General features: G+C 37.9%; 1 protein-coding gene across 4 annotated transcripts in view; it reads right to left on the bottom strand.

Annotated features, from left to right (window-relative positions):
- The window catches only part of Kcnab1 (potassium voltage-gated channel subfamily A regulatory beta subunit 1), a 444167-nt gene that overhangs the window by 42216 nt on the left and 380730 nt on the right, over positions 1 to 21221 (bottom strand). For all 4 annotated transcript variants that reach the window (XM_004834500.4, XM_004834501.4, XM_087186405.1 and 1 more), the window contains exon 8: positions 19667 to 19753. In XM_004834500.4, the coding sequence (XP_004834557.1) occupies positions 19667 to 19753 (87 nt within the window). The remainder of the gene's footprint in view (positions 1 to 19666; positions 19754 to 21221) is intronic.

Below are 21221 nucleotides of genomic sequence, written 5' to 3'. Positions count from 1 at the left end.
TATGAATTACCAAAGTTGAACGAAGAAGACCTAAAAATTCTGAACAACCCAATATCAACCAATGAAATTGAAAATGTAATTAAAAACTTATCACCTAAGAAAAGCCCGGGCCCTGATGGCTTCACTGCTGAATTCTACAAGACATTTATAGAGGAACTGCTGCCACTACTGTTTAAACTCTTCAGTGAAACTGAAAGGGAAGCAATACTCCCAAATTCATTCCTGGAAGCAAGTATCACCTTGATCCCCAAAGCAGAGAAAGACCCAACTGAAAAAGAACCATAGGCCAATCTCGCTAATGAACATAGATGCAAAAATCCTTAATAAGATACTGGCAAATAGAATGCAGAAGATCATCAAGAAGATCATGCACCCTGATCAAGTGGAATTCATCCCAGAGATGCAGGGATGGTTCAATATATGCAAATCAATCAATGTAATATACTATATCAATAGAGCCAAGGACAAAAACCATATGATTATCTCCATAGACGCAGAAAAAGCATTTGACAAAATCCAACATGCATTTATGATAAAAACCCTACAAAAAATTGGAATAGATGATCTCTACCTCAAACTGATAGAAGCCATCTATGGAAAACCAACAGCCAATATCATACTAAATGGTCAAAAACTGAAATCCTTCACACTCAAATCAGGAACAAGACAAGGATGTCCACTGTCACCACTCCTGTTCAATATAGTTCTGGAAACATTAGCCATGGTAATTAGATAAGAGAAAGAAATAAAAGGAATAAAGATAGGAAATGAAGAAGTCAAATTATCATTATTTGCAGATGACATGATACTCTATATAGAAGACCCCAAGAACGCCACCAAAAGTCTTCTAGACTTAATAACCAAATTCAGTCAAGTAGCTGGTTACAAGTCAACACACAAAAATCAATAGCTTTCCTCTACATAAATGATAGATTCACTGAGAGAGAAATAGGGCAAATAATTCCTTTCACAATAGCATCCAAAAAACTGAAATACCTAGGAATCATCCTAATGAAAGAAATCAAAGACCTCTTCTCTGAAAACTATGGCACTCTGAAAAGAGAGATTGAAGATGATATCAGAAAATGGACAGACATCACCTGTTCCTGGGTAGGAAGGATTAATATAGTGAAAATGGCCATACTTCCACAACTGCTATATAGATTTAATGCAATTCCAATTGAGATCCCAGCAGCATACTTCATGGACCTTGAGAAAACAATCCACAAATTCATTTGGAAGAAGAAGAGACCCAGAATAGCAAAAGCAATTCTAGGTAACAGAGACATGGCAGGGGGTATCACAATCCCCAACCTGCAACTCTACTACAAAGCTACTGTGATAAAAACAGCATGGTACTGGCAAAGAAACAGACTTGAGGACCAGTGGAACAGATTAGAAGATGCAGAAACAACGCCAGACACACTCAGCCATCTCATCTTCGATAAAGGAGCCAAACACCCTCACTGGAGGAAAGACAGCCCCTTTAATAAATGGTGCTGGAAAAATTGGGCTTCAACTTGCCAAAGACTAAAACTAGACCTGTATCTCTCACCATGCACTAAACTAAAATCAAAATGGATTAAAGATCTGAATATTAAAATAGAAACTCTGAACCAGTTGGAACAGAGGTTAGGTAGAACCCTTGAAGGCATCGGTGTAGGAAAAGATTTTTTGAACACAACCTCAGTTGCCTGTGAACTTGCACAAACAATCAACAAATGGGATCTCTTCTTATTAAAAGGCTTCTGCACAGCAAGAGAAAGCACCAACAGTGTGAAGAGACAACCCACAATGTGGGAAAAAATCTTCACCTGCTCTTCCTCAGACAAAGGTCTACTATCTCAAATCTATAAAGAACTTAAAAAGATCAGATCTCCCAAATTGAAAGACCCAATCTGAAAATGTGCATCTGAAATGAACAGACATTTCTCAGACAAAGAAGTAGAAATAGCAAATAAATACATGAAAAAATGTTTAACATCACTGGTCAGTCAAAAGATGCAAATGAAAACAACGCTGAGACTGTACCTCACCCCAGAAAGAATGGCTGCTATCATTAAATCAACCGATAACAAATGCTGGTGGGGCTGTGGGGAAAGAGGAACCCTGCTCCACTGCTGGTGGGAGTGTAGACTGATGCAACCACTGTGGAAATCAGTATGGAGATACCTCAAACAACTAGGACTGGAAGTCCCATTTGACCCCCCATTCCACTGCTGGGGATCTTCCCCAAAGAATTTAAAGAATCATACCACGGTGATGTATGTGTGCCCATGTTCATAGCAGCACAGTTTGTGATAGCTAAAACTTGGAAACAGCCCAAATGCCCATCAACTGGAGACTGGATAAAGAAAATGTGGTTTTTTCAATAAAATGCAGTACTACTCAGCCATAAAAAATGAGAAATTAGAGACATTTATAGCTAAGTGGATGCACATTGAGGTGATACTCTTAAGTGAAATAAATAGGACACACATGTATAAATACTGAATAGTTTCTCTGGTGTGAGAAACTGAAAGTGTAAACAAGGACTAAATGTTTAATAGGTAATGTGAAATAGGAAGAAAAGGGTCAAAGGGGAAGGAAGTGGGAGGGCTAGGGGAAAGGATAGAAGGGAGTGGGATTAATATGAGAAAATGGAAAAATGGGGACAAAATCTTTTTTAAATAGGGAGGAATGGAGGGGTTGAAGGGAGGGCCGGGGAAGGGTGAAAAATAAGAACCAAGAGAGATTATGTAAAGGTGCAAATTTCCAATGATGAATGTCATTATATTGTATACCTAAAATGTACCAATGATTAGAATGAATAATCGATAATGCAAAACAGGAATAAAAGGTCCAAAGGGATAGGTGTATAGTGGGAGGGGCAGGGGAAAGGAAAGAAGAGAAAGGAAAAAGGATGAGAAATGGAAAAAATGGAAAAAAGTCTTTGTAAATAGGGAAGGGTGGAGGGCATGAAGGGAGAGCTAGGAATGGGGAAAAAATAAGAACCAAGATGCATTATGTAAGGGTACAATTCCCAATGAGAAATGTAGTTATGTTGTATACCTACAATGTACCAATAAAAGAATTTAATTAAAAAATAAATAGAAAAATAAATAAAATTAAAAATTATAGCAAGTCTACAGGAAAGAAACTGAGTAGATTTCTCTATGTTGTTCTGTTCTTTTTCTGTGTGTTTCCTACTAATTTTATCACTTCTTAATTTTTTTCCAACAAAGGATGATATTAGATAGCATGTATTAAGGGCCGGGGATTTAGCTCAGTGGTTCCGACACCTGCCTCATAAGTGCAAGGTCCTGAGGTTGATTCCCATTACCAAAAAAAAAAGCATGTATTAAATACTCGTTATTTATAGAGTAATATGTCCTTATGAAAATATAAGAAATGGATGACCTTTAAAGCCTGATAAAGATGATACAAGAACAGAAAACTACAGGTTCATTTTATACCCATAAAGGTAGGTAAAGTCCTAAATTAAATAGTACCTTACTAGATCCAGGATGTTAAAAATAATAAAATCATGGATAATAAAATTTATTTTAGTAATGCTAATATGATACATTATGGGTTTTTTTTCTTTTTCTTTCTTTTTTTTTTTTTGTGGGCATAGGAATTGAACCCAGGGCTTACCTGTGCTAGGCAAGTACTCTACTATTGTGCTACATCCTCAGCCCAGGTTTTAATTTTTATGATTATTAATTTTCCACTGCTCACCAATGTAGTATACAATGATTATATTTCCTTTCTTCTGTAAGTTTCCATTTTCATTTCATTAACAATGGAGTCACTAACTTAGCTTTATTTGGAGCTACAGCTAAGTCTTCCCAGACTCTGTGCAAAATGTCTCTTAATACAGTTTCCCATGTGATCAAGCTTGTAGAACACTTTATTTCTCTTTTTTTTCCTGGCAAGGCTCCTCCTGGAGCCCTGTATTCTCCTACCACTGCTTAAGCTGGCTTCTCCCCATCTACTGCACTGCTGTGTCCCAGAACTTCCCTTCCCATCACCTGGGAAATCTTTTCTCTCCTTAATGACTTGGAGGTCATGGCTTCCTCTTTGTGGCTTTCCCAGTACTGGGGATTGAACTCAGAACCTTGCACTTGAAAGGCAGGAGCGGTGCCACTGAGCCAAATCCCTGGCCCTTCTCTTTGTGGCTTTATTCTCTCAGTTTGGTGGAGGACATGGTCTAGTAGCTTCTGAGAAATTGTGTTTGGAAGATGGGAAACTCAAAATGGCATTATTTCTTCACCTTTTGTTGGTTATTTGTCCCACATCTTTTGTTTAGCACTGGGACACTGCTCCATGGTATTCTGGGTCTTAGTGTTGCTGCTGGGAATCCCTAGGTAATCCTCACTTTGGTCTTTCACATGTGCATGCCATTAGTTCCCTGGAATACTTTGGAATGTTTTTCTTGATAGCTTCAGTTGTGAAATTTCGTGACAATGTTCTTGTGGCTCTCTGCTCACTGTGCTGGGTACTCAGTGGGCACTTTCAATCCAGTCATGTTTTTCAGATCTGGAAAAGATAGTGAGTGACCTCCTGGATAGAATCCTAATTTTCTTATCTTTTCACTTCCATTGTCCTTACTTTTCCTCCCTGTACTTTCTAGAACATTTCCTCAACTTTAATATCCAACGCGTTTACTGACTTTTAAAAATCTTGGCCATTATATTTTTAACTTTTAAGACCTTTTTCTAGTTCTATGATATACCTGCTCTCTCTCGCATCTTGTTCTTGTTCCATGTAAAATACCTTCTCTTATTTAACCACGTATATAAATTATAGTTTCTTTGAAATTTTCTGTAACTCTCTGCATTGCTGCACTTTTCCCCTTTCCACTTATTTGAGCTATTTTCTTCATGTTAGAGGCTTGCTTTGTCAGGTGATCCTTGGGATTCTGTTCATATTTAACAGGGAGGCACTAAAAATTGTACTTGAATGGTGCTTGTCAATTAGTGCAAGTCACTGTGAAAATAACTAGGAGACTTGCAATTTTCTCTCACTGTTTTTCTGTAATAATATCAATACCTTTTAGAAATTTCCTAGGACAATTAATTTACTCCCAAGAAATATTCTCTTACTTTCTACATAAGGAAAATATGACCTGGCTGCTGGTGATCTGAACATGAGTGAAAGGAGAGGTATGGAGTCTCAAGGTTTATAATCACTTTTAATTTTAATTTTTTTTGTAGTCTGGCTCTGCCTTACTCTGTGGAGCCTCTCAACTGAACTTCTCCAGTCAATGGAACTCCTGTCTCCATCACTGGAGGGAAAGGGCAGGACCTGGGCTTAAGGTGCTTTAATAAAAGAGCTCTATATGGCCATTTAAACAACTACCTGCCTCACCCCTGTATTCTGTGGCACTGTGTTTCTAATACCTGATCCATTCCTGAGGTTGAATGGTGCATATTAACTTGTTTCTCATCTGTATGGATTTAGAAAATCTTTGCTCAGTTCTGCTAAGTCATTTAGGATCTTGATCCCTCTTGTATATTCATTTGTATCGCTCCATGTTTCTAGGTGTTTGCTCCTTTCATCACAAAATGAAGCATCTATTTCTGTTCCTTGCCCGAAGTTTAATTGGTACTTTCTTTTTTAAGAGAAAGAGGTAGAAATATACTTTGCTTTCCTGGGTCCAAAAGTTTCCTCACTTATTTTCAAAAGAGAAGACTGAGACTTGGAGACTAATGATCTTGCCATTGTTAATACAGATGGACCAGTCTGTCTTCCTCTTACCTAACCACCAGTAGTCGATCATTTCTCCATTGATGTGTTCTCTTCACCTGCTCCTTGGGTACCGTACTTTTCTCTTCCTCCTCCCAGCCTAATGCTGGAAAGCCCCAGGGTCCAGTACTTGATAGTTTCTGAGTCATTTTTCCTTTCTTTCTATTTTTACACCCTGTGTAATTTTATCAGTTCTCAAGATTTTAAACACCATTCACATGCAAACAACCCCCAAATTTATATCTTTCTATCCAAAGCCTGACTCGTGTTTCAGCTTCAGTGGTGTCTTAACTGCCTACTGGACATCTCCATTTGGCTATCTAATTAACATCACAAACTCAAGATGACTAGCCCCCATCCTCTGATCTTCCCTATCAAGCTTGCTCCACCCAAGGAGTGCCATGTCAGCTGATGGCAACTCCATCCTTCTAGTGATTCAGAGTGATTCTGAAACTCTTCTCTTTCTCTCACACTCATATCCAATCCATCAGGAACTTCTCTTGACTCTTCCTGTTCAAACTCAACTACTTTTGCACTTCCATGGCTAGCACTCTCATCTGAGTCACTGTCATCTCACCTAGATTGCTACTCTCATTTCGTAGTATGACTCCCTGCTCCTACATTTGCTCCTTACAATTTTTTCACATTTCAGGGTGGAGTGATCCTTTTGAAATGCAAGCCACAACATATCACTTGCCGGGTCGTGGCCCACACTTATAATCCTAGCACTTGGGAAAAGGATTGCAGTGAATTCAAGGCCAGCCTGGGCTACATAGTGAGTTCGAGGCTGGCCTGAACTACATAGGGAGACCCTGTGTCCAAACAAAAACAAAAACAAAACCCAAACTAAACCAAGCCAAACAAAACACATCACTTCTTTGTCCAAAATTCAGAGGTCCCCAAGACAGCTGGTCTCTACTGTCTCAATGCATCTCTTTCTGTACTTGGGAGGAGGATTGCAGTGAGTTCTAGGCCAGCCTGGGCTACATAGTGAGTTTGAGGCTGGCCTGAACTACATAGTGAGACCCTATGTCAAAAACCAAAACCAAAACCAAACCAAACCAAACAAAACACATCACTTCTTTGTCCAAAATTCAGAGGGCCCCAAGAGAGCTGGTCTCTACTGTCTCAACTCACCTCTTTCTGCACTTCTCCTTCCTTACTCTGCTACAACCATGCCAATGTCCTTTATGTGCCTCAAATGTGACAGGATGCTCCCGATCTCAGGTCTCTCCTAAGCACTTTCTTTTTTGTATACTTTGACTCCTTCAAGTCTTTGCTTAAACCTTAGCTTCCCATGGTCACCCTGACTTCCTGAGAATTCCCATTCTCATAACCCTGTTTTAGTTTTTCTTCTTTCCATAACACGTGTTATCTTCTAATATTCTGTATAATTTAACTTTTCATTGTTTTGCTGTTTGTTTCCTGTCTCCTCTGCTAGATTAAAAATGTCCCACAAGAGTGGGAATCTTATTCATTTTGTTCTTTTGTATGCCCTACTCATGCTTTGATGCATAATGGACAGTAAATAAGTATTAGTTGAATATCAATAAATGAATGAGCCAGGTTTGGGATCTGAGTGTTTGTGCTCTGCCATGTTCTTCTCTGAGCCAACCTGAGTGCTAAGTGATGACATTCAAAATGCATTCTGTAGGTTTTTTCAGAAAAGGTCTTAAAATAGTTGATCTTGCTCAAGAAGGGAGTAGGGGAAATGAATAAGAGAAAGAAAAATTCATCTTTTTTTCTTCCTAGATTTTTCCTTTGGGGCTCTATATATCTATTTTGGGTCTCTCTCTCTCTCTCTCTCTCTCTCTATATATATATATATATTCTATATATATATTCTTTATATATATATTCTTTATATATATATATATGCTTTTGCTTTCTGTTAAGTTTTATGTGAATTTTCATGTCAGATGTGGTTTTCTCTTGTCTCATTAGATAAACATACAAACTTTAGGTGGTAATTGGGGTTTGTTCCAATACCAAATATGTTTCTAGTTTCAAAGCCAAAGATACAATGCTTTCCTTTTCTCCCCAGTAAAAGGAGAGCATTGGTAATACTAAGTTGTCTTTTCCTTCCCACTGCTTCTCTGTACCATCCCTTCCAACCATTGCTCCTTAAAATAACACTAATTTTCTCGTATAGGTAAATTTGGGGCTATGTTTGGATTAGAAAAAGTTAAGTCTAAAAGTATCTTACTTAATTATCATTAATTTTATATGACTGTTAACTGAAACTAGTCAAAACAGCTTCCCTTTCAGAATTTTAAACAAACAAATAAAACTTAAATGGGATACATTTAGAAAGGATGGATAAATTCCAAACTTCAGAGGTTTGAGGTTTTGTGACATTTAATGTTTTTCAGTGTTTGAAGATTGACAGCTATTCCCCAAAGTAGTAGAAGTGACACTTTCAAAAGTCTTCAGATTCTTTGGGAGGTTTTGTGGGACAGAGTAATGGTAGAGTATAAGGAATGACTGTATATACTGTATACATTTTATACAAGTGATGGACTGCCTTATTTTGTAATTTGTGGAGACTTAAATCTTCAGCACAAAGAATTTTCCTGAACTTACAATTACATCGGATGTAATAGTATTTCTTATAAAGTGAACAAATTTGTTTTCTGAAACTAATAGGGAGAGTTAATTTTTTGCATGTGTAATTTAAATTAGATAGATTTAATATTAGGCATTAATGAAACATGTATAACTAATATTTGGAACAAGCACAGCTCAAGATAATATAGTCATCCAGCTTTATTTTGCATCACCTACTGGCCCTTTACATTTAGTGGGAAGAAGTAACCCTCGGCCCTGATAAAAACTCAGGCTGGTCTCACAGCTTTTCTGCCCACTCTTGGCTACCAGATTGTCTTTAGGTCATTATAAGTCCTAAACACACTCTACAGATTTCAATCAAAGTTTCAAACTCAACTTCTCCCTTTCCCAATCTAGGAAAGGAGGGAGATGTTTAGAGAATGATTGGTTTTTCTAGTTCCCTGCACCCCCTTGCCCACCTGGCCCCGTCTTCCGGGATCCAGCCTCTACCTCTGGTAGGTCCTGGAAGATAAGCCTCAAGATGATTCACACAGGTCACATTCACAAGTGCTCTCCCTGTCACCCCCAGGACAGTGCTCTCCCAGCTGTGCCATCAAGGCAGATGGTTGGCTACCACTCCACCTCTAGATTTTCCAGGCATGAGTCAGCTTCAAGGCTACTATGCTCCTCAGCCATAGTGGTTATGTTTTAAACCCAGTGGCCCTGAAATCCCCCACCCCAACCAGAGTTGTAGTGAAGGGTCAGCTGTCTGCCCTGCTGTATGTGAATGGAGGTCACAGCATAGTTTCCTTCAGACTGGTTCTTCTCCATAGATCCTCTCTCCTCCTTTCTCTCAGTCTTTATATTCTTGAAGCCAGTGAGCCGGCCCCAGAGTCACAGAGCTGAAAGTGAGAGAGGAGGCAAAGGGAATGCTCTCCCTACAGAAGAGTGCCAGCTAGTAAATGGAGAGGGTTAATAAAATTAGGACATATGTAACTTGCAATGTGCATCATAGCTGATGTAGGCAGGGATCACAGGTGAATGCTAAATTAAAGTTTAGGGGACTAGGCTATTCAAATAGCTGCAAAAAACCACACCGTATAAGTTATTTATTAATTACAAAGTAAAAGAAATGCCATCCTGTGGAAAATCTTGGCAGACATCACCCCAAGAGACCAACCTTAGCATGTAAGACAGTGAGACACAGCTACCTTCTTGGGCAGTGGGACACTGAGAAGCCCCAACACCACCTTCATAGTATTCTTACCAACAGTGCTTAAGTTTAGTCTAATTATGAGAAAACAATCAGATAAATCCAGATTCAGAAAGAGCCTCCAAAATGACTGGCCTGGCCTTAAAAAAAAAAAAAATCAATGTCATTAAAGAGAAAAAAAATGGAGGAATTACTTCAGATTAAACAGAAATGGTAACTAAGTAGGAAATATGAATATGGCTTATTCAGGTAACAGTAGTGTGTCAATTTTTTGAGTGTGATGATTGTGCCATGGTCATATACAGGAACCCTTAGTTCTCAGGAAATAATGGAGAAAGTACATATTTGTGAAATGTCACAATGGGTAAGAATAAAATAAAAACAAAATAAAATATAAGCAAAATACAGCACAATTTGGTACATGTTGAAGAAGAGCATTTGATTTTTATTCTTTCAAATTTTCTGTAGATTTTTAATTTCTCAAAATAAAAATTTGGAGGAAGAAAGAGTCATGGAGCCAGCTCTCACCCATTTCCTTTAAAAATATAGAAGTGAAGACTTCTCACCCTACTCTAAAATTTCATTTCAGTTACATCTTGGTGTTTGGCTAAAACTGCCATTATTACATCTTATTATGCAAACATTTATAGCAACAACAACAGCCTCAAATATTTATACAAGGCATTATGATTTATAAAACATTTCTATTTAAATGATTTCCTTTTATCTTCACAACAGTGCTGAAAATAGCTAGGAAAGAGTGTTTCTATTCTTCCCATTTTATAAATGAAAAATTGGAGAAGCAGAAAGCCTGAGTAACTCAGCCAGGTTCAAATGCCTAAGACTAGCACCTTAATTCTTGGATGGGATTTTTTCACTCCACATGTTAAACATCCAGGAGGAATTTAATAAAACCTCTTACTCTTATTAATTCTTTTGTACATAAAGTAAGAAAGAGGCTGGAAGGTATTTGTTTATCCCCACTGACTGAGAATTTTAGATTAGCAGTGATACAGGTGGCTCTGCTATTCCATTAACTCAGCATTGGTGAGCGGGCCGCTGTTAAGACATAGGCTGCTGAGTTTGCAGCCCACCTGTGCAGGCAGGTGAGCTCCATGGGGGTCGTCATTTCCGGTGCATGGTGCTGCAGGTTGGCTGCAGCACAGGGAGGAACTTACAGACATAAATTCTCCTGAGACTGAGTCAACATGCCTTTGGAATACAAAGTTCAGTGTTGTCACAACTCCAGATATCATTCAGGGAAATGACAACTCACACAGAAGGAAGTGCACATGAGTCACAGCTCACAGCCTCAGAGTACCAGGCACCTCCATTTTTCACCTGACAGCTGGGGTGAGCAGAAGCGACCTTCATTTTTCTTTCTTTTTTTTCCCCCCTCTCTCTCTTTATTCTTAACTAAAAACAGGTTAAGGAAAAAACAAGAAGAGAAACTTGGCGAGGCCTGGAGACTTTTTGATAGGTGTTATAATAGGCCTCAAACAAATGGCCCACCTTGCTTCTCTTTTTGTATCTCTAAGGCTAGGGCTTAAATCTTTACGCCTTTACTATTAAGTGAAGATGTGAAGAAAAAAAGGGGTGGGGGAGAAGTAGCTAAAGGGTATAGAATAATACAAGCATGTCCTTTTCCAAATTCTCCCTTCCAACCAGGACTTTGTGGAATGACGGTGGGGAATCTGATTTCCAACAAAAGCACAAAATAAAGCACCAGATGACTTTAAATTGGGTGTTTTTTTTTTGTACCAGGGATCGAACTCGGGTCCTTGCGCTTGCAAGGCAGGCGACAGAACCACTGAGCTAAATCCCTGGCCCAACTTTAAATTGGTTTTTGGAATATAGGTGTTTTTTTTTCTTTTTTAAGCCACCTCTTCACATATTTTCTGCAACCTTGGAAACCTTAACTTGCCAGAATGCTCTAGTGGAAGTAATTTTTCTAAAGCTCCTATTCTTGCTCTGAGACCCAGGTGGAAAAAATAATTTGTTCATCAGGACTCTGTTTCTGACAGATGTATATCAAAATGATCCCCATTCACAACTTTGTGGGCCTCTGTTAACTATAGAAAAATTTTCAGCAGGCCTTGAAGACTCTTCAAACCTGAGGCAGCATGTCAACAACTCAGAATGAACTCAGTAGTGTGCCTTTCCCATGTCACTTAGGAGTATTTGGTTCTGCTCAAAAAAGTAAAGGACACAGCGGAGGATAAATGATACCAGTTGGACAAACAAGTAGCTTATGAGGCGTAGGCAGAATTTATAGAACTCTCTTAGTAAAACTAAGTGGATTGGGCCGGGGATTTAGCTCAGTGGTTCCACCACCTGCCTCACAAACGCAAAGTCCCGAGTTCAATTTCCGGTACCAAAACAAAAACTAAGTGGATTGGTAACCATGGAGTCACATTAGCCACAGACAGAAGAAAATGTGTGTGCTGAACTAGGGAGGAATGGAAAGATGTGAAATTTACAACATATTCAGGTGTATTTTTGAAAAAGATTAAATATACATGAAATATGAAAATGTAATAAGGTCTCAATCAGTTATGCATTGGTGATTTAGTTAACTGCATATCAAGCTAACTGGTGAGCTACAGCTAATGGTCAGGTGGACTTGTCCCTGAGTCTTTTCAAAGAGAAAATGTACTTTTCATCAAGGCACTTTCAGTCTGCTGAGCTCCCTTGCTCAAATCTCATCTATTCCTTGCAACCATGAGGAAGGCCAGTGTGGAAGCAAAAGAAGAGGTTCATGAGCAGTGCATGTTCTAAGATTTTGGTAGTTGAGTCCTTCCATCTACATATGTTCTATCCTAATTATTTTAACTGCCTCTTCTCATTATGCATTTTAATTGATCTGATAAATCATGTGACTCATGCATCTTAATTTGTTGCATGAATTTTTCTTTTTTTGAGACCTTTAGGATAACTTGGTAGTATCTTTGTAGGCTACCATTGGATCGAGGTAATTTCTTACATGAAAAATTCACAGCTGGACTATGGAAACAATAACCAGAAAATGACAGTTCTAATTTTTTGAGTAGTTACAATGTACTAGGTAACATCCTAAGCAAATAATAATCTTCACAATGACTGTATAGAGTAGATAGTATTACCTGCATTTTACAGATAAGGAAATGAAGGACCAGAATGGTTAAATAACTTGCCTAGACAAGTGGAAATTAGCTGGAAACTGAAAGACCCTTTGAATTAGGGTTTAACTCTAAAGACATGCCTGTTCTATTTTGGGGGAGATCAAACTGTCCCCGTATATCTTTCTCAGTGACACCGTCTTTGATAACCATATCTAAAATCTATCCCCTGTAATTTCCTATCCCTCACCCAGGATTTATGTTTTTCTCCAACTATTACAGTATTGCTAGCTATATATCTTTATTACTTCTTATCTGTCTCCTCAACAAGAATGTAATTTCTATAAGGGCAAGATTTTTGCCTGATTCATTAACTTCTGCTTCTCCTAGTGTCTTGAACAGTGATTGGCACAAAGCAGATTTTCAATGAATATCAATCGAATGAATGAGTTAATCCTGAGTTTTTTCTAGAGACATCTTTGAAAATAGTCACAGATACAAGATTGCCTTTCACACTAAGCAGATTAAGCTTGGAAAATCTGTGACTAAACTAAGTGACAGCAAGGATTTCAGGAAAAAATCCCAAAAGTAGGTTAGGAGAACATCCTGTTGCTAGCTCTGTGGTTTGATTCCTACATGACCTACTCAGACCCTGGTCAACCCTGTAGTTTGGCCACCTTCATTTGGTTTTCATATTGTAATTTCAGGACCTCAGGCTTTTCCCATGGTCATCTCAGAAGAGCCAGAGAAGGAGGAGTTTTATATGTATGTATGTACATTATATGGGGCTTGCGTTTCTTTGTCTCAACTGTGAGGGTGGTATTATGCTTGCAATGTTAACTAATTCAGATGGTGGCTTACATGTTACCTCCATTTTTAGGTGAAAAAACTGAGCCTTGATGAAAATAGTAACTTGCCCAAGTATAAAGTCAGGTTGGTAGCAAAGCCACAATTTCAAGCTGTGCCCATTTCATGCCCAGCCCATTCTGCAGAAATACTGCTCCAATGTGGAAGTCCACAATGAAAAAAAACACATAATTATCTAAAAAGCGGAGAGACTTAAAGAACTTGAAGTGACCCCCTCCCCCCATTGCTTTTAGGATGGATGAAATGGATTTCTTTTTTCATGACATGGTTTGTTTTTCTGTAAAAGATAAAACATCATCTGAGTAGGTCTAAAATATCTGTAAAAGTTTTGGTGAGTTCATAGTTAAAATGGAAATAAACTGATTTAGTAAAATTGGAACACATTTTCTTTTTGCCACAGGCTTGGTAGAGTTTGGCTCGTCTTGAATATGAAAATCATTTTCTCCATATTAATTTCTTGAAAACTCAGCTGTCCCAGTCTTTCAAGCCAGGGAGTTAAATTGATCTGATGGACACCAGAGGCCCTTAGGAGCATCCTGGCCAGAGTCATGAATGAAATGTGTTAAATAGTTTTAATTTGATGTAGTGATCCTGAAGGGCAGCTTTACTGTCAAAGAGTTATCCCTCCACTCATTGCTGCTTATTTCAGTATCAGTCATATTTCTGGAGAGAGATCCAGCATCTGGACGTTGCTGCTATTGCAGATGAGAAGAAATGAGATGTAAGAGAGTCCTGGGTCTGTTTGCCAATAACCTGTCTGTCTTAGCATCACCTTGAAATATGTTGAGCTAGACCAGGTATCAGGATGTTTATAGATGTAGGAAACACAGACAAGTTTTCAAGTGGAGAAAAATGAGGTTGGATCTATTCAGCTTTAGAACTTCATGCAGTCACTCAGACACTTGTTCAATTGTTCATTCAATTAACCATCCATCTATCCAATAAATATTTATTGAGTACCCACTGGTGGCTGGGGCTCCATTAGATTATGTGGTTAAATTGAGTAGCTATGAGTCACATGTGGCTATTGAGCACGTGAAATTTGTTGGTCCAAATCAAAGTGTACACCATGGATTTCAAAGACTTGGTATGAGGAAAAAATAATATCAAATATATCATTAATAAATTCATATTGATTATGTGTTGAAATGCTAAATTTTGATATATGGGGTTAAATGAAATATTATAATTAATCTTTATTTCTTTTTAATATGATTAATGAAAAAGTTTAATTGCATATATGGCTTCATTATATTTCTGTTGAACTGCTCAGTTACACACTTGCAGAAAATTTCTTCCTGCTATTATGCTTTTGTGGATGGATTGAGGACAGCTTTCAGTGAAGATAATAAAAGATAAAGGCAGAAGGGGTGATCTGTTGTGGCTAAAAGATATTACTAGGCTTTAGGTAATTGCATTTTTGTTCTGAAAACTTTAGTTTGAAAAGTTAAATACATGATCCAGTATTCTGGAATTGATAAACTATTGATAATTTGTGAGTGCTGCAATAATTTCTGCTTTCTGGCATTTTCTGAGTTGTCATTAGATATCCTAGATTTTTGAATACCCATAGACTCCTGTTTGTCTATGATAATACTAAAAGAAATGGCTTAGAAAGAAGTAAATACTTCTAGATTGAATTATTTGACCTAGTATTATAGGAATTAAATGAAGCTAATTTTGATTATTTGAAATTGAGATATTTAAATTGCTTTATATCTACATTAATCTGTGAGAAGAAAACAATAAATAGAACAGTAATTAGTATGGGAATAATATTTAACAACTCAGGAATGGTAAGAGATTAACTAGTTTTGGCAACAATCTCTAAATGAAAAGCAAGAAGACTCAATTTCAAGTGTTTTTAAAATTAAAAATTAATTAAAATTTAATTGAACCAAAAAATCCTCATACACTCACATCAACAGACTTCAAGAGCTATATAAACTAAAATAGGTCTTCTCTTTTTGCTGTTATTCACAAGTGGTATACATTTTACAGCCTTCTTTTCTGACCATGGTCATGCTCAATCACTTCCTCCCTGGAGCAGTGAAATTAGTCTGGCATTTGAGAATGACAGAAAACCAAAAACAAAGCCTCCCACCACAGATCCCCAGGCACCTAAATGCTCTGTCTGTCCATGTCCCACATGACTTAAGTTGTCCTGAACTTTCTCTTGTGTAGTGGGTTGGAGAGATTTTGAAACCCACATTGGGGATTTAGGAAAGTGACAGAATTAAGAATTTGAGCTTCATAGAGCACAAGGAATGGTCAGTGATTCTATGTGGAGGGACACAGCATTAAAAGAAAGAAGAAATGAGTTTTGGGGTTGATTTTTTTTTTTTGTAGGATTGGAAAACACGCCATCGTTGCCAGATACTGTGGCAGAGACAGATGGCATGGCAGATGCTGCAAAAGAAAAGTGACTTACTACTAGGTGAACCAGAAAAAAAAAAAAATAAGGACAGAAGAAAAAGTACACATGCTCCCCTTGACTGTCAGGAACATCTTCCCATATCCCTAAACCGTCTAATTGTATTCCATAGTGCTGCGGGTTGCAAATGAAGTGTCTTACCATTCTCCAATGACAGAACATTTGGAATGGTACTTTGAGCATATTTAAGTGGAAGCTGTTTAAAATGTGCCTTTGAGATACCCAAAGGCAGGCACATGATCCTTGACGTTTGTACGGTTAGTGGCTGGAGATGCCAGTGTCCACTCTAGAGGGTAATAAATGATAGAGAAGATCTAGTGCTGATGTGGCTGGGCTCTCTCATTCAGTAAGTGCATAGATCCCTTTGGTTTAAAATAAAGGCCATAGAAAAATCAAAAGTTAATATGTGTTGTGAGTCCATGGAATTGAGAAGGAATGAATGAAACCAATAAAAATCATCTACAGTGCTGAAGATAGATAGTTTTAACATGTATAGATTTAATGTATGGAAATTAAACAATATGAACTTGGCGATTACTCTTGTATCATTTCTATTAAACAGAAATGGGAGCAAAGGAACCTAAAATAGCCAATGTGGATTGCTGAAGCAGGGAAAGTATGTGAATGATATTAATGATTTTCCTGTCATAAAAAAAGAGTGACTGGATAAGTATTTGGTGATGGTTTTGTTACTATATCTGGAGAAAAAACTGAATAAATAATTAAAGACTTTAGAGTAACACTGACTAACATTTACTAAGGGGTTTTCAAGAGCAGTTTTGATTATATGTAGCATTTACCTTATTATTGTTTTTAGAAGCACTAATAGGCCTCCTTAAGTAGACAGCATTGAATATGCACAACTTTCATTTATGTACACATACACACGATTTACAAAATCATTGCAAAAATGACTGTTAACATAAAACCCAGAAATAGCTTGGACAGCACCCCTTCACCTCCATTTTTTGAGAAACAAATGTGCCCAAGTCCACCTGGCTACCCTTGCCTCTTCATTTTCTATTTCTTCCCTTTCCCAGTTCAATACTTTCCTCTGTTACAGTAAAGTAGAAAAAGCTATTTAAAAGAATGTTCCCAAACACTAGTTTCAAACTCTGATATTTCCATTGAATCTACTTTGGAACAAATCAGCATACTAAGTTTGAGGGTACAGTGCATATTTTCTGAAAGGTAGAGAAACTACTTCACTCTGGAACATGTCCTACATGAGAATTGCCCATGAAACATGCCTGCTATATTTTCTGAAAAGACTCAACCTCAAAGCTCAATGGGCTTGCTTGGAGTGGGTTTCCCCTTGGAGGTGAGGAAAAGTAGGACACACTCCAACAGGAGGTAGTCAGTTGCGGCCGAGCTGGCTACTGAAAGCCATGTTCCAGAACCTTTGCAACAAGTGCCAAATCTCTACTGTTTGATACTCTTCACTATGCTTTTGTAATTTGGACAATGACTCCTTATATACCAGCTTCCTATTTTGCTTTGTGGAATTTTATGTAAGAAACTTAGGGAACATACACATTTTCTTTGATTCTAGTAGAGGCTAGACAATGCTGCAGTTACAAACTATCAGACAGCTGCAATCTATTTTTAAAAAACACCTTGAAACTTTCTTTTAATAAAGTTCAAGACATAATCAGAGTTTATATAAGAGACAACATTATCTTTTTTTCTCAGTTCTGAGGATTGAAACCAGAGCTTCAAGTATGCTGCCACTAAGCTACATCCCTAGCCCTCTTCAGACAGGGTTCTGCTAAGTTGCCCAGACTAGCTCAAAGTTGGCAATCCTCCTGCCTCAGTTTCTGGAGAAGCTAGGATTACAGATATATGCCACCATGCCCAGCCAAGATATTATCTTGTTAGTGTTACAGTTTAAGAATTTCCTCCTCCTATTTTTAAAGCAAATTTTTTGTTTGAGAGATTCTAATATATTCCTCCTTTTATTGATATGCAATTTACTCTAAAATATTACTACAATATATCTGTAAAACTAAAGGTAAGGTTGGAGTGGAGGGAAACTCCTGAAAAACTTCAGATGTTCTATCCTAACATACACATCCTAACATACAAAGACATTTTTCCAAAAAGAGAAATAGTCACTAGACACTTTAAATGTGAGGCAATTCTAGTCTTTCAAAGGCCCCACTAAATGGTATTTTTTTGACACTTTTGCTGACTAAATAGCTTTAGTGCTGATTTCACCTGTCTTTCAGAATTGTGTGACACCATATTATCTTTGCAATAAGCAATGCTTATACTAATAAAGTGTTTATGATTTGCTTTATTACACACCTAATCTTGGCTTTGACAAAATATGCATGGATCCCTATGTCATTTCAATGGGTAATTAACAATAATGATACTACTTTATAGTAAACTCCTAATTTTCCAGAATCAAGAAAGCAGAAAACTCTGGGAAGAAATAAGATATAAATAAATAGATAGGTAATAGATATTTAACAGTTCTCTGTAGTTAAGAAAGAAATAAATGGCAAAGAAATAAGTATCAAAAAATAAAATGGCAAAGTAGTTTCTGTAACATTTTTTATTCTCATTAGTTTAACCTAGAAAAATTTGTATATACATTAATCATTTATACTTTTCCATAACTTCTATAACCCTATAGCAAGAACAAATCTCTCAGAACCCAATTTATTACAACAGCCTGAACTACCTTTTAGATTATTAAATACAAAATTGCCTTTAGTTTAATTTTATGTGAATTATACTATATTATTATTTGAAAACTGATAATCGATATCATATTATAAAACTCAACCAAAATATTCCTATTTCTTCTTATACTCAAATATCTCTACTTTTAGTCATCTCAGGTAAATAATAATCAATGATTTTAAACCTCAATTAATTGGAACATTTAAAAAATGTGTCCTCTCAAGTCATTTTCTTTCTCAAACATCCTAAGAAGGTTTTTTTTTTTTTGGGTACCGGGGATCGAACTCAGGACCTTGTGCTTGTGAGGCAGGCGGCGGAACCACAGAGCTACATCCCCAGCCCCCTAAGAAGGTTTAATAAACAAATGTATGCTGCAGAAAATCTGGTTTAAGGAATATTCTAAAAACTTCCACAGGGTGAAGCTTAAACTGTGGTCCAACAATTGTAACTGAAAAAGACTAAGATGTCGAAGTTCCTTGAGGGTCAACAACCAGCAGTCTTATTTTGAGTTATCACTCCTGTCATGCCTCTGCTACAGCACCATTTAGCATTTTTTACTACAGGTTGGAAACTCTCAGACTTAGAATCATCATGAAATAAGAAGACCCTCAGAAGACTCTCTCCAAAATATTGATGTTTGGGCTATAAACTCTCCCTCTAATTAATTTATTTATTTAGTTGATGAAATTATATACTTCATCTTAGCCAAAAGGCTGAGAGGTGATAGTTGATGAAATTATAAAGTGAAATAAACTTGGAAAAAATGAGCACTGTAACCAGCAGGACTCTAAACCTAGTGCCTTCAGCTGCAAAGGACAAGAAAAAAATGAGGGAGAAGAAGGAGAAGGAGGAGAAAGAGAAGGAGGAGGAGGAGGAGGAGGAAGGGAGAGGGAGAGAGAGAAGAAGAAAAGGAGAACATACAGGATACACAATACTTTCAAGGTAAATATTAAGGCTGAAAAGCATCGATCAAAAAGGTTATTTTTCATATTCAATCAAATCAACCTTAAGTATATTTCATTTTCTACTGTGAATAGAATAAGTCTGCAATAATTTTTTAGTTTTTTATTAAGTTTCTTCACTCACCTTCCATGGGGGTGTTGCTGTCTGGACGATTTGCAAAGACCACATCCACATACTCCAGCTGCAGCCTCTGGAGGGAGCCCTTCAGTCCTGGGAACAGAAGCAGGGGGAAAAATTTACAACTATTGGAAAGAGTTGAAGTTTGGTTTCCTTCAAGAATTTACTTTTATAAAGCATTAAAATAGTTTCAAAAATACATTAAAAGGGACAGAGCAAGATGCTCCAGTGATCATTTACCCACAGAAACACAATTAGAACAACTTTTTTCCCTCCTGCTGGGGACTGAACCCAGTGCCTTCACACTGAACTACATTCTCAGCCCTTTAGAAACTTTTGTTTTAAATTTTGAGACAAGGGGGTCGGGGATTTAGCTCAGTGGCACTGTGCCTGCCTCATAAGCCCAAGGTCCTGAGTTCGATCCCCAGTCCAAAAAAAAAAATTTTGAGACAAGGTCACTAAGTTGCCCAAGGTGGACTCAAAGTTGCAATCTTTCTGCCTCAGCCTCTCAGAGTCCTAGGATTTCTGCCATGTACCACACCAACATGCCCCACTTTGAGCAATTATTCATGCATGCATTTACCTTCACAAGAGCTAAGGAAACCGGATGAGACATCATAGTACCTGATTTTAACATAATAATAAGAAAAGCTGCACTGAAGAAGGTAGAAAAGAAAAAGGAGCTTTTATTACTCTTCCCCTAACTCCAAGCAATGAAGCAGCCTACAGAGAGATGCCTCCTGCTTGGGGAATAAAAGGAAATTAAGTGTGTTCTTAGACTTGGAAACCAGTACTAGGACAACCGTTTTCACCATGTCTCACAGCCCCTGCCCCCAGACAGGGCTCATGGATGAAGCCTCTGGATCCACCCAAGGCCAGTTAGAAACCTGCAACCTTAATTAGATGGACTTAGATTCCATCCTGCATCACATCTAAGTATGGCACAGGCCTAGGCTACACCAGTGCCTGAGGTTGTGAGTGTCAGGAATTACCCAGCTTAATATCATCACCCTTCATCATCATTCTTCTTGAAACCTCAGACAGCACAGCTTAGAGAAAAATTTTACTTGCTTGTGGGTTATGGCAGAGAAGTAAGTATAGGACTTTGACTTGGAACTTAGTGCCCACCTAGCAGAAGCCAGTTAGTGTCCAGGGACAGTACAAGGGAGAAACCTGCAGCCCTGGTGAGACGGATTTATGCTCTCTCTGATGGATGTCACTTCTGGCTGGATGCAATGGTATCAGGCCACAGAGACTGCAGCATCAGGCTGGCCATAGAAGCATGGGCCTTGATCCTGCCTCTGTGCTTCAGTGGTCTTGGTAAGCTGAAAGTGCTGGATGTGACCCAGTATTTGGTGCTTAAGGCTGAACACTCTAGGGTGAAGCACAATATTGGGTGGGCAGAATCCAGTGGCTATAGATAGGTGTATGGGCCCAGCAGACTCATTGAGTTTGTATTACCCTCTATAGGCACTCCTAGTTCATCTCATACAGCACACTAGCTGCAGATTTGCAACAAATTTAGGGTAGGAGCACCCTCTATTACTGAAACAGTGACAAC

The sequence above is a fragment of the Heterocephalus glaber genome, unplaced genomic scaffold, assembly GCF_053883595.1.
Source record: "Heterocephalus glaber isolate CG9 unplaced genomic scaffold, H.glaber_assembly_v1.0 deba00001504, whole genome shotgun sequence".
Classification (NCBI taxonomy): Eukaryota; Metazoa; Chordata; class Mammalia; order Rodentia; family Bathyergidae; genus Heterocephalus; species Heterocephalus glaber.
Note: the sequence above shows the minus strand (reverse complement) of the source record. Positions and strands in the feature narration are given on the sequence as shown.